The 12,937-nt window shown below is 36.7% G+C and overlaps 3 protein-coding genes across 4 annotated transcripts; 1 reads left to right on the top strand and 2 right to left on the bottom strand.

Annotated features, from left to right (window-relative positions):
• The first annotated feature begins 563 nt into the window (after positions 1 to 563).
• Positions 564 to 7,484, top strand: LOC113288358 (kelch-like protein 12). Of its 2 annotated transcripts, none has more exons than XM_026537375.1 (11): positions 564 to 673; positions 2,979 to 3,155; positions 3,280 to 3,461; positions 3,563 to 4,321; positions 4,438 to 4,506; positions 4,626 to 5,022; positions 5,120 to 5,319; positions 6,238 to 6,314; positions 6,601 to 6,705; positions 6,782 to 6,968; positions 7,086 to 7,484. In XM_026537375.1, exons 2-11 carry the CDS (start codon positions 2,984 to 2,986, stop codon positions 7,173 to 7,175), a joined length of 2,238 nt encoding a protein of 745 aa, XP_026393160.1. In that variant the 5' UTR covers positions 564 to 673; positions 2,979 to 2,983; the 3' UTR covers positions 7,176 to 7,484. The 2 variants fall into 2 exon arrangements, with proteins under 2 accessions (XP_026393160.1, XP_026393161.1); XM_026537376.1 differs by having other exon boundaries at positions 584 to 673; positions 2,983 to 3,155.
• A 2,132-nt stretch (positions 7,485 to 9,616) lies between these two features.
• LOC113291052 (probable E3 ubiquitin-protein ligase RNF217) lies at positions 9,617 to 10,168 on the bottom strand. Its single transcript, XM_026540632.1, has one exon. It carries the CDS (start codon positions 10,166 to 10,168, stop codon positions 9,617 to 9,619), a length of 552 nt encoding a protein of 183 aa, XP_026396417.1.
• Positions 10,169 to 11,096: 928 nt separating this feature from the next.
• Positions 11,097 to 12,038, bottom strand: LOC113291051 (probable E3 ubiquitin-protein ligase RNF217). The gene is made up of 2 exons (XM_026540631.1): positions 11,371 to 12,038; positions 11,097 to 11,250 (listed from the first exon to the last, which is right to left on the bottom strand). The coding sequence occupies exons 1-2, from the start codon at positions 12,036 to 12,038 to the stop codon at positions 11,097 to 11,099; spliced, it is 822 nt and encodes a 273-aa protein (XP_026396416.1).
• Positions 12,039 to 12,937: the final 899 nt, after the last annotated feature.

Genomic DNA, 12,937 nt, shown 5'->3' with positions numbered 1-12,937 from the left:
CACCTGGGTTAGACAGTTATTTTCCTTTAAAATAAGTATTTGGCCATGAAATAATAATTTACATTAACCTATTTCTGTAGTCAAATAAACACAAGTTAACCTAGCCCCAAACATGATAGAATTTTAGACAAACACCATTAAAACTAACCATTAACAAGGTTATTATAAAGATAAATTTTTTCAGGATATGTTATCTCGTTTCCAAGCTCCCAAACAGACCCATTAACTTCTGGTTTACCTTGAACATGTCGTGTTAAAGTAAAAAAAGTGCAGTGAATTCTAAATGGTTCTTGTCTTTTACCAAAAACAGAAACTGCTACAACTCACCTACTAAAAAGTAATTTATCCGTTTTCATACAAAAAAGTAAAGTTTCCGGTTTCCATCTATACCCTTTGTGTTGCATTTATTAACCAAAATCAATCAATCTGATGATAAACTAAGCTGATCGTGGACCGTACGATCAGTAGACTTTTTTTTTCTCACAACAACGTACTTGAATTATTTTACAACTTAACACACAGTATCATCAAATTTGCATTTGGTGAGCAAACACAGAGGCACACTCTCGCGCTTTTCATTTTCTTTGTTTTGGTACGATCACATTCTTCAGCTGCAAACCCTTTTCTCACAAAAACCCTAGTTTCATTTGGGATTTATCGCTCTGTTTTTCAGGTAAAAAATCTTCTCTTTTTTCATACAGTTTGAAGTTTGTACTAGTAGTACTACTTCTTAGTTGTTATTGTTAGAATGCATGTTTTTCTTTGATTATTTGGTGGATTTTTTGTTTTGTTTTCTGTTTTTTTTTTTTGATGTTAGAAGAGGTTAAGGTTGTGGGTTTTGGTTCATGATGGTTTTTTGTTCTGGTTAGATTTTAAAAAAATGGATTTTTGATAATTTTTTTGTTTCAAGTGGGGGTTTAAGTAGTTCTCTGTTGTGGGTTTCTGTTGAATTTCCTATTTGTATGTTCTTCTTGATGTTACAACTTATAATCCTTCCTTTTGTTGGGGGTTTGTGTTGGATTTTGATTTTTTTTTTTTTTTTGGATTTTGGTAACTGATTTTATTGATAAAAATTATATTTGAAGTGTGGGTGTGTGTGGGATTTCTTCTTTTTGTATTTTTTTTTTGGTACTACAATTGTGGGTATGTGTTCAATATCATATTTATGTGTTCTTATGTTACACTTGTGCTTTTTGTATCTACTTGGACTAGTTTTACAACCGGCATTTGGAATTGAAGGAATGAGAACTTTGCTTGTGGTAATGAGGAAAGTGGGCCTCCTTATGCAATCTCATCCTTTTGTTTTCATAATGCTGTTGTCCTCTGGTGCGATTAGTGTTTTTCATTGTGGGTTTATGTTGAATTTTGTGTTTGTGTTCTTTTTAATGTTTATAATCGGGCTCTCATACCTATTTGCACTGGTTCTTTAACTGAAATTTGCAAACCAAGGGGCTTAAGGATGTGGGCAATCTTATCCTTTTAAGTACATAGTATTACTCTAGTTATCAGTACTAGTACATCTTTGGTTGCTGTAGTTAATGTGTTTGGTTGATTTTGTGTTTAGTTGCTTTCAACATTTGGTGATTGTAATTCGTTGAGGTTTTATATAGTTTATGTCAGATTTTGTGTTTGTGTGGTCTTTTAGGTGTTGCAATTGTTCTTTTGTACCTGTTTGCTCTAGTTTTTAAACCGGCAAACCGGCAATTGCAAATGGAGGGATGAGAATGTAAACACTAGGGGTAATGAGAAAAAGTTTCCCTGCTTGTACAATCTCATCCTTCGGTTTGCCTGATGCTGGTGTTATCAGGTACAAGTAGCATTTTGCATTGTGGGTATTTTCTTGTTGAATGCCTCTTTTTGCTGGAAACTTTACTTCGTTATCAAGAGTTGTAGGTCTGGCATAAGAGAAGTTGTGATTGTTTATGTTGGTAATTTTTCGATACTGAATGCCGTGTGTAAGTTATGATTTTGTGTCTGTGTTCTTTTAGGTGTTGCAATTGTTAGTATTCGTGTGTTCTTTTAGGTGTTGCAATTGTTCTTTTGTACCTGTTTGCACTAGTTTTTAAACCGGCAATTATAAATGGAGGGATGAGAATGTAAATTCTAGGGGTAATGAGAAAAAGTTTCCCTGCTTGTACACTCTCATCCTTTGGTTTGCCTGATGCTGGTGTTATCAGGTACAAGTAGCATTTTGCATTGTGGGTATCTTCTTGTTGAATGTCTCTTTTTGCTGGAAACTTTACTTCGTTGTCAAACGTGATTGTTTATGTTGGTAATTTTTCGATACTGAATGCTGTGTGTAAGTTATGATTTTGTGTTTGTGTGTTCTTTTTGGTGTTACAAACGTGTTATTCCTACCTGTTTGCACTGGTTTTACATCTGTCATTTAGAAAAAGGATGAGAACTTATGCACTCAGGTAACGAGGAATCACTAGTAGTCTCATTCTTTTGTTTGCCTAACAGTTGTGTTGCCAGGTACGAGTAGCATTTTTCTTTTGTGAGAATTTCTTGTTGAATTTTAACATTTTGTCAGAACTTGTATTTCGTTAACAGTTATTGAAGCTTTGTGAAAACAAGTTCTTTATGTTTCTGATTTTTTGAGACTTGATGTTGTGCATAATGGTCAATGGGTTATGATTGTTAGTTTTTATATAACGCATTTGTGTACTTTCGCCGTGGGTTTGTGTCAGATTTCGTGTATGTACTTTTCACTGAGGGTTTGCGTTAGATTTCGTGTATCCGCTATTTTGTTCTTTAACTTGCATCTACAAACAAACGGATAAAAAATTTGGTTTCTTGTGTAATCCTTATCCCATCCTTTCAATTTGCTTAATGATGGTTCTATCCTGTATGAGTCATATTCTGCATTGTGGGTTTTTTTCTTGTCGAATGTCATTTCGCCATTATCTTTACTCCGACGCAAAAGGTTATTATGACTGCTAATTTGTATATATTTTCATGTGATAATGTCGGTAAAGTAAGAATGATAGAGGGGAGGAAGAAAGAGACTATCCCCTTGCAGGAAACAGTTGTGCGGAATCCAGGTGTTAACTGCAGTGTAACAGCAAGGAATTTAAGGACTAATGATCTTGGAGGTGTCATATTTGGATGTACAAGACATACCATGAAGGAGTGTCTCTCCAACCAGATATTTGGTTAGTTTATCTACCTAACGTGTCCACCTTGGGGTCTTTTGGCTGTTGTTTGCACTTATTTATATGTTTCAAGAAGTTTGCAGACTCCTGTGATTAACTTTGATGAGATCTTTTGTAATAACAGGTTTACCATCTTCCCACATGGTATACGTCAAGAACGTCAAACCGGGCTTGCCACTCTTCTTGTTCAATTACTCTGATCGAAAAATACATGGAATATATGAAGCTGCAAGCAATGGAGAAATGAATATCAACCCGTATGGATGGACTGAAGATGGTCAAGACCGAACTCAAAATCCTGCACAGGTACAAGAAGGATTTATTCTGCTGTTTCTATGTAATGCCTAGAATCTGTTTTTTCATGGGTCAACAGTAGGATTTCTAAGTTCGTAATTATTTGTTCTCAGGTCCGCATATGTATCCGAAAGCAATGCATGCCACTGTCTGAAAACCAGTACAAACCAATTGTCATAGATAACTATTACGCTGAAGATTATTTTTGGTTTGAGCTCGACCATGCTCAGACCGGTCAGTTAATCTCATTGTTTGAATCCTTGCCCGTAGCTGTCTCTGTGTATCCTCAAAATGCAGACAAGCAAAATTGGGCTTCTAAGCTTGGTAAGAAAGTTAAATCATCGGAGACAGTTTCAGATAGTGTTGTGACTCAATTGATTCAGCATGAGGTAGCAGATGAGTCTCAAGCTAAGCTTCCACAGTATTCGTCAGGGTGGAGTGTTCTACGAGATATGAGCTCCGACCCTTGTGAAAATAAAGAGGACAGTCCCGGCACTTCTAATCCAGAGGATGACACTCCATGGGATGAGCGAAATAACTTCGAATTAGGTTTATCAAGTGCTACTCTATGTGAGGATGTAAAGAATTTGGAACCTGATTTAGATAAGGTTGAGGAAGTGAATGAGGAGGAACTTGTCTACTGTAAACTAATGCAGTTGGTTAATGAAAGAGAGAAGGCAAGATGTGATTTAACAGGTGATGAAGACAATGTTCGTGTGTCGTGTGATTTGAATGCTAGCCCTGCGGACTTCAATTGTGAGCCAGAGGCACCGCTTGTAAATTCAGAGAAGCATGAAGTGGTCTCAACCAATTCTTCTGATACTCGCTTTTTCTCACCTACCTCTTTAGATGTTCAGTCCGTTGTAGATCAGGTAAATAAGTCATTAGTTCATTAAGAACTTCGTTTTGAGTTTATTGTTTATGTATATTTCTCATTCCTATCTTATTCAGATTCCAGTTTTTAACTTCATATCTTTTGTTTATGTAGTTGAGGCAAGAACTTGAAGAGGTTAAGGTTCAACAACTTCAAAAGACTAGTCTATTTGAGATGAAACTGGTACTATTAACTTGTATTACTTCTGTGGATTATGCATCTGTTTCGGTATATGAGAAGTCCGGTATATTTCTATAAATGTGTCTGCATAAAACTAAGAAATTTTTGCCTTGACTTTTCAGACTAAGGCAGAGATTCATGTTCAAAAGTTGATAGAGCGTGTCAAAGAACTGGAGTCTCAGCTGATTCCTTCCACTGCAAGTGTAGAGAGTCTAGAGACGTGTTCTGCTGATAAGTCTCAGCTGATTCCTTCCACTGCATATGTAGAGAGTTTAGAGACATGTTCCGCTGATACCATGGACATGGAGGGGTTCCTTGGCAATAATAAGCTAGTATTCTTGTTTGGTGGATACGATGGCACAACTTGGTTGTCAAACGTGGACTGTTATTCACCTCTTAGTGACACCAAGAAACGTCTAGGACCAACAAACTTAGCCTGCTCACATGCCGCAGCTGCTGCCTTCTGTGGTGACATTTACATAATTGGTGGTGGGGATGGTACTATGTGGTGCAATACAGGTATTATACATATCGTTTACCTCAACTGGTTCCATCACCTCCTTAGATTCAATTCTCCACTTTTCTTGGGACTGACTTTTTTTTTTTAAATCTTCAGTTGAATCTTACAATCCACAAAGAAATGAGTGGATCTCACGTCCTTCATTAGCACGCAAAAAGGGATGCTTATCTGGGGTAACTTTAGGTAATAAAATTTATGCAATTGGTGGTGGAGATGGAGTCACCTGTTTTTCAGATGTAGAAATGTTTGACCCTGCCTTAGGGAGGTGGATCCCTACTCAGTCCATGCTACAAAAGGTATTTTCTTTGCTTCAGTTTATGTAATGTAATAACACATGATACATGGAAGTCTCTTTGAGAATATCGACCTGGCCTGAAGCTGAACTATGTTGATGCTCTGTGATCTAGCATGTGCCTTATTCAAATCTAGCTCTTGCTTGTTTGCTGAGCAGACAGCTGCTGCAGCCTTTTTTTTATCATCATTGGCATCCTCTATGTACTAGGAATGGTGGGTGTACATACAACTTCAGATGATGAAGACTTAGCTGGCCTAGACCTATCTTCAAATTCTTTATCCATTGATCAACTAATAACAGAAGCCTTTCTCTTTGGACCAGAAGTACTTCCACCACTTGCAATACACTACTACAGGCAACCCCTTTCTTTCATGCCGAAAGAAATTGTCCTCTCCATAAGATCGCTGTTTAGGAATGTTTACTTTCTAGAGTCGTTCATGGTCTCAATCACGTGATCATACATGATGTTTCATGGTCATTTAGGAGTCTAATCTCTAGATCTTATCAGACTATAGCTGAATTTTCTCTCTGACTGGTGCAACGGCTAGTACCTTGGTCTACTAGTGCTGAAATTGCTAAGTTCAGGGTTTAATAATTATCCTTTTGTTTTTATCCACTTGATGAGTCTGCTTGTGCATCTGTTCCTTCTGGAGACTTTGTTTATGCTGTACTTTTTGGTGGTACTGGATCGGGTGAAAGGTCAAGTCCCAATCACTAGCCATTGTAATATCCAGGAACACCAGTGCTATGACCCATAGATCCTGGTTGTGAAAGGTTTGAATATACTTGTAAAAAGCGCAAGACTTCTTTGTGAATCTCTGCAATTTGAATATACTTGTTGGTCGAATCAGTCTGTATCTTGATTGGCTCCCCTAAAGATCGGTTATACTGAACGGGATTAATGTTTGTTTTCTTGCAGAGATTTTCTAGTGCTGTTGCTGAGCTCAATGGGGCAATTTATGCTGCTGGGGGTTATGATGGAGAAGGCTACTTGAAGTAAGTAACCACTTCATTGTTATACAAAAACCTCGGAAGGTTGAATATAATATACAAAAACCTCATGGTTACATCGTATACCTAGATGGATGACTCAGTGAGATCATTGTGAAACACCATGCTTTGTAATACTTGCAACTTGAAGTTGATATCTATTAATTCTAAGATAGGAAAGATGCTGCTGCACCATTGGTAACTCAATTGCATGTTACACGGAATAACAGTTCATAGTGGTTGCTATGGACTTTCTCATAATTTGTTTTACTGACAATATTGTGTATAACAGTTCAGCTGAACGATTTGATCCGAGAGAAGTAGTTTCTTGGTCCAGCATCCCAAGTATGAACATTCGAAGAGGATGTCACTCCTTAGTCGCTATGAATGAGAAAATGTAAGTGAATTCTCTTCTTTTGCAAGTTGGTAATTCGTCTGTATTTGTTTATTCATTTGCCTAACTTCCTCCGCAGATACGCATTAGGAGGATATAATGGAGCGAACATGGTTTCAAGCGTTGAGGAATTTGATCCTCGTAACAACTCATGGATAGCACGTGATGAAATGAAGGAAGCTAGAGGATATGCAACTGCAGCAGTCTTTGGAGATTCAATCTTTGTTATTTCAGGGCTGAAAGATGGCAAAATATTGACAGAAACGGTATTGATTATTTTTCTTGAACAATGTCTTTTGCTTGTTTTTTTTTTTCCTCCTAAGCAATCCCAGATGTATGTTTTCCAACTGAAATCTTTACTCAGTTGTATCAATGAATTTCAGGTGGAGTGTTACAAAGAAGGTCAGGGTTGGTCCGTGGCTAACCTTAAAGGTGCAGGGAAGAGATGCTTCTTCAGCGCAGTTTGCATGTAATACATCGTAGCATGTGAGGAGCAAATCACAGAAGTTTTTGTTGATCCCTGGTGGGCTTTTGTTGATAGTAGCAGTATATTACATAATATCCTAGTTAGAATCAAGCGAAATATAGAAACTAGATAGAGAGTATATCTCAGTTGTTGCATGATCAGTCTTTTATATCAGCTTCTGGGGCAAAGACATGGCAGTAAGAACATGCCTATATATCGGCTATATGCAGCATGCACTGTAATTATTGATTTGGGAGGGCACCCGAGGTTAAAATCTTAAAAGTCAGGAAAGAAAGACTTCACTTCACTTTTACCACTTCTATTTTAACCACCATCATATGTTTTTTTTTTTTTCAGACTGATTAATTGGATGGTTACTTTCTCAATGGTGAGTGCAAGGTTGTTGATTTTTAGAGGAAATCACTGGAAATTCCCTAGTGCTGGTGATCTTGAGATTATTAGCATATTTTTCCTAGCTTGATCTAGTTGAATTTCAGCTAGGCCAAGAGTAGAAAAAATGAACCCCTGCTCTAATTAGAGGCGCAAATCCAATTTTTGCGGAACAGTGCCAGACTGCCACAGGAGGAGACTGAATTTTTATGAGGGAAGAAACTGAGTTTTCCTACACATTGGAAGCATGGTTGCAACAAGCACTACAGAATATAGTTCCCACTAGCCGTGGCTTAGCTAACTACAGAATATAGTTCCCACTAGCCATGGCTTAGCTAACTCGGTCTATAGTGATGGTAAGCCATGACTTATGCACACGTCTCCGATCAAGTTCAAATCCAACCGCACAATTCAAACACTATTTACGCGGAGTTAAGCTAGGGGCCATTTTTTTTGTAACCCGTTATAGGGGCGACATGGTTTATTAGAGGGACGACATTTTAATAGGACAAAAAGGGTCATTACATGATCATTCAAGGTGTCCCTTATAAAAAAATACTGGAAATGACAAATTAACTCTCATAATTGATAACCTAGTTTAGTAATGATAATCAAGTTTAGTGTTAATGATTAATTTCACTTGTATTAACACAAAATCAAAACCAAAATCAGATTTTTAGAGTTAAAAAAAATGTTTAGAGGAGAAGGCCAGTCTCAATCAACTGAAGAAATTAACCAACAAAATGAAGAACCAGGACCTGAAAATGACCGGATATACTTCTAAATTAGTCCCAACTAGCTTTTTGTTGCTCAAAGTTATCTAAAGTACGTAAAAAATTCAATATTTTTTTTTTACATTTTCAGAGCTAATTACGGTTGGAATTGTGCTCATAACCAACCGTAAATCGAAGTTATAGTTCGTAAAAGATGAACTACCAACCGTAATTGGTTAAATTTGAAGAAAACCCAATCGCAAAACCAGTTACGGCTGGTAACTAAATGCTCGATACGAACCGTAACTCAGTTACGGTTGGTAACCAAATGCTCGATACCAACCGCAACTGAAGAAAATTCTCAGATATAAGAACATACGGTTGGTAATTGAACTATTACCAACTGTAACAACATCAAAATATCTGGTCACGGTTCGCAATTGAGTTAAAATCAACCGTAACTCACATAAACCCAGAAATTTCAATTTCAATTTTCATCTAAAACCCTAATTTTCGATAGAAATTAAACTTAAATCGAACAAAATAAACCAAATCGTAACTGGGTTTCCAAAACATACCTCATATAAGTCATTACACTACACTTGATTAATTTTCGAATCATCGATTAATCGAAGACGATGAAATTTTGAGTTTTAATGGATGTTACGGTTGATGGGAGAGGAGAAGAGAAGAAAAAAGAAAATAAATTTTCAATTTAGCTTTGATTTAGGTTAAAAAATGGGAAGGGTAATCTAGTTAATTTACATCCCCTATAGGACATCCCCTAACCAACTAGAGGGGCATTACTATCACACTGCCGCCTCTCTAACAGGTTACATTATTATTTTTCGTTGGCTTATTTAGCCAGATGAGTCGATTTCTATGCAAATCACCGGCGGATACAAAAGCAAATGTCATAGAAATGACAAAGATATTCATAAGATTCACCAACAACTCGAAGCATGACAGATTTTTGCATCTCATGCCACCACCACTGTCTCCTCCTCCTCTACCCTTTGTCATCATTGTGAAAGACCTTCTTTATTATGCATGCTCAACCCTCCAAAGCGCTTCTTATAAAAGAGATATTTCGAAAAAGAAAAAAAATAAACAAATTAATACATAAGGAAATCATGTATAGAGTTAACATACGGCGACAACTAGGTAAGGCAGGTCTGCGCACACAATTCTTGCGTCCGCAGTGGTAGCAAAAAGTGGTTTTACATCTGAAATACAAATTAGAAGAGTTAAAAAGAAAATATTATATAGTACCCATAAGAAAAAATATAATTAATCTACAGCATAAATGATGGATCACATACCTGCATGTAATGTTCTTACACCCTCAGCTGCGTTCAACATAACGGAGGCAAGTTGGACATCGTGTCAGTTTCTTGTGTTTAACCATTTTCATAAACGAACCATCTTTACTATCAATGTCAATTATCGTATCGCCTCTTCTGCATTGATGATATTCACTGCATGGGATCATGCAGTGAAAACAAAAGAGTCGCTTGCAGTTAGGACATGTTGATCTACTAAGTGTGGTATCATTACTTGATGAAGAAATTCTAACACATTCGTTCAAGACCAACTCGGAACAATCACCATAAGGGCAGTAGGATCTTCCATAAGCTAACCCACCTTTAGATGAATCCGCAAATACGGCATATTCACAAAAAACGCGACACCATTGTTCGAAAACTGCTTTAGGGAGGATGGACTGGCACAGTGAAGCGTCCAGTATGACGTTACAATCTATACTAGGACACTTTATCTCGGATATATTGTATTGAATCACTTTTGCTTCAATGTACTTGGCAACACAATCCGTACAATAAGGATGCAAGCATCCGTTCATCTCCATTCTCTTGAATTTCCGGTTCATGGGAACCATTTCTGCGCAAATTTCACAGGCAAAAAAGTACTTGTCATAACTAAAAGTAGGGATTTCGAGGCTCTGAGGTTGAGTTAACTTCATTTAATTGGACGAATATGAATGTTTTGGATCAAAAAAGAAGAAAAGAATGTGGTAGCTGCAGGTTGAGTAATTATGACATACTGGAATGTTAGATATAAATAGAGAAATTTAGTTGTAATCCTCCTATACGAAATAGAAAAAGTAAGCCGAACCAAAGCTTTAAAAAAAAAGAAATTTTTTTTCCAAAATCTAGATCGGAAAGATAAACTATTTTAAGGAATTCGAAATGCAGAACGGAAGCGTGAATAAAAAATTCTTGTAGTAAAATAGAAGAATAGTTGAGAAAATCTCAATATTGGTTTATAATAATATGTTCTAATACAAAGGACTTATCCCCTATTTTTACATAAAAGACAATAAAACTCATAATCCTAAAATAATCTTAAGACTCAAACTTGGAAAACAAGAAATGCCTAAAATAAATAAAGTTCTAGAATTAAATAACTTTTAAAAATAAGAAATACCTATTAAATTCTAGAAATAATAATAAAATTATTAATCCTAAATCTAACGAATGTCCTACATCAGACCCGCCATCTTAAAAAAAATTAGTCTCAAATTAACAAAGTACTGAAGAACATGTACTACATCAATTCCTCCTTTAAATAAATCCGCAAGTACATTAGATTGACAAAGAACACAATTACACAACACTAGTTCTCAAAAACTTTTTTACGGAGGACGCACAAGTCAATGGCGCATCCAGTACGACATTTCAGTCAATGTTAGGACACTTTATCCTGGATATGTTGTTTGCCTTGAGATAATTGGTGGAATATGATTGCTTTAAATCAAAAATGAAGAAAAGAATAGGTAGCTGCAGGTTGATTAATTAGTATGGAGTCTATAGACTTGCCATCCAAAAAAGTATAGCAATCGTCACTAATATCATGAACACATAAGCATAAGGGACTAGCACCTCCCCACGTGAAAGCCCCCGTCCGATATGGCACACACAAGGATCGCTGCCACAGTCGTGACAAAATTGTTTTCTACACCTGTAATACAGATCAAAGATAAGTAGATAACCATAACGAGTTCACCAATTTAGCATGGAGGAAATAACGAAAACAAAGAAATCTCTGCCAACAAAATATTGGGAAACAAGCAATACGTACCTGCATGTAACCCACCTACAACCCTCGTTACGTTCAACGTAATGGTGGCAAGCTGGACATCGTCTCCACTTCTTGAGTTTAAGAATCTCAATGAACAAAACATCATTACTATCAATGTCAATTACAGTCTCAGTTCTACCAATACATCGATGATTCTCCTTCCATGGAACCATACACTGGAAACAAAAGAGTTTTTTGCAATTAGGACAGTTTGATTTTGTAATCCCAGTATTATTGCTCGAGTGTGAATCTGTAACACACTCATTCAAAACCAGTTCCAAACAATCTCGATAAGGGCAGTAGGATCTTCCATGGGCTAAACCACCTTTAGATGAATCCAAAAGTACCGCTGATCCACAAAGAACACGACACCAGTTTTCGAAAACTTTTTTAGGGAGGGCTGATTGGCACAATGATGCATCCAATAAGATATTACAGTCAGTATTAGGACATTTTATCTCAGATATGTTGTGCTCAACTAATTTTGCTTGGATGTATTTGGCGACACAATTAGTACAATAAGGATGCAAACATGCATTCGTCTCCATGTTCTTGAATTTCCGTTTCATTGGGACTGTTTCTACACATATCTCGCATGTGAAAAATCTGTTGCCATTGTGACTTACTGAAGTGGAGTTTCTAGGATTTTTGTGTTGCATCTCTTCCATGAGTTTGGTGGGAGATTTCTTGGATGGATGAAATTCTTCGAAGGGTTGGTGACTTTGGTCGCATGTAGGTGTCGAAGTTTGATTTTTTGGAAGTTTGGTTTTGAAGGTCTTGATGAGCAGTAATACCCTAGCAAATTTTTTCTTTAGCAGTAATAAAAATTCACAAGGTAATTAAGCTTAAATTAAGTAGAGGAGCAGAACTGTATTTACAAAGAGTTCCTCTAGCTTAGTAATCCTAATCTCAAACCAAATCGAAAAGGACTCTGAAAAATAAAACACTGCTACCGAATTAGAATTAAGTAAACTAATCAAATATAGCATGGATCATTGAGTATATGGACATATTAACACTAATTTCGGTTTGGTGTTAATATTAGACACATTAACACCAACACCTAACCAGATAAACTGAGCATACGGACATTGGATAAACAAATGTTCTTCAGACTCGTAAGTGGCATTATATAAACTGTAAAAGACTTCCATGTCAGGTTTGTATCTAAATTTTTTATCTCAAGTAGAAACTACATTCCTCAAACATTTCCATTTAAAATTTTTGGTTTGATGGGATGGCTTAGTCTGTCAAACTCAATTAAAATTGCATTCCTTAATTTATAAATGTATTAGTTCATGAATAACCGATTTTAGAACTTAACCAGCTCAGGTACGCGTACCGATTTGCATACCTAAGTGGCCGGACTGAGTTTGGGTTCGCCAGTACGCATACCGATACAGATACCACAAACCTCAGTAGAATTCCGAAACTTGAGCTTTACGCCAGTACGCATATCGGCACGCACACTTAAGTTCCCGGACTTCACTTAACCAATGAGTACGCATACGGGTATGCCCATGGTTCCCGGACTTTTACTCAACTGAAAATTCAGTCTCAGAAGCTA

This window comes from Papaver somniferum, chromosome 6, assembly GCF_003573695.1.
Source record: "Papaver somniferum cultivar HN1 chromosome 6, ASM357369v1, whole genome shotgun sequence".
NCBI lineage: Eukaryota > Viridiplantae > Streptophyta > Magnoliopsida > Ranunculales > Papaveraceae > Papaver > Papaver somniferum.
Note: the sequence above shows the minus strand (reverse complement) of the source record. Positions and strands in the feature narration are given on the sequence as shown.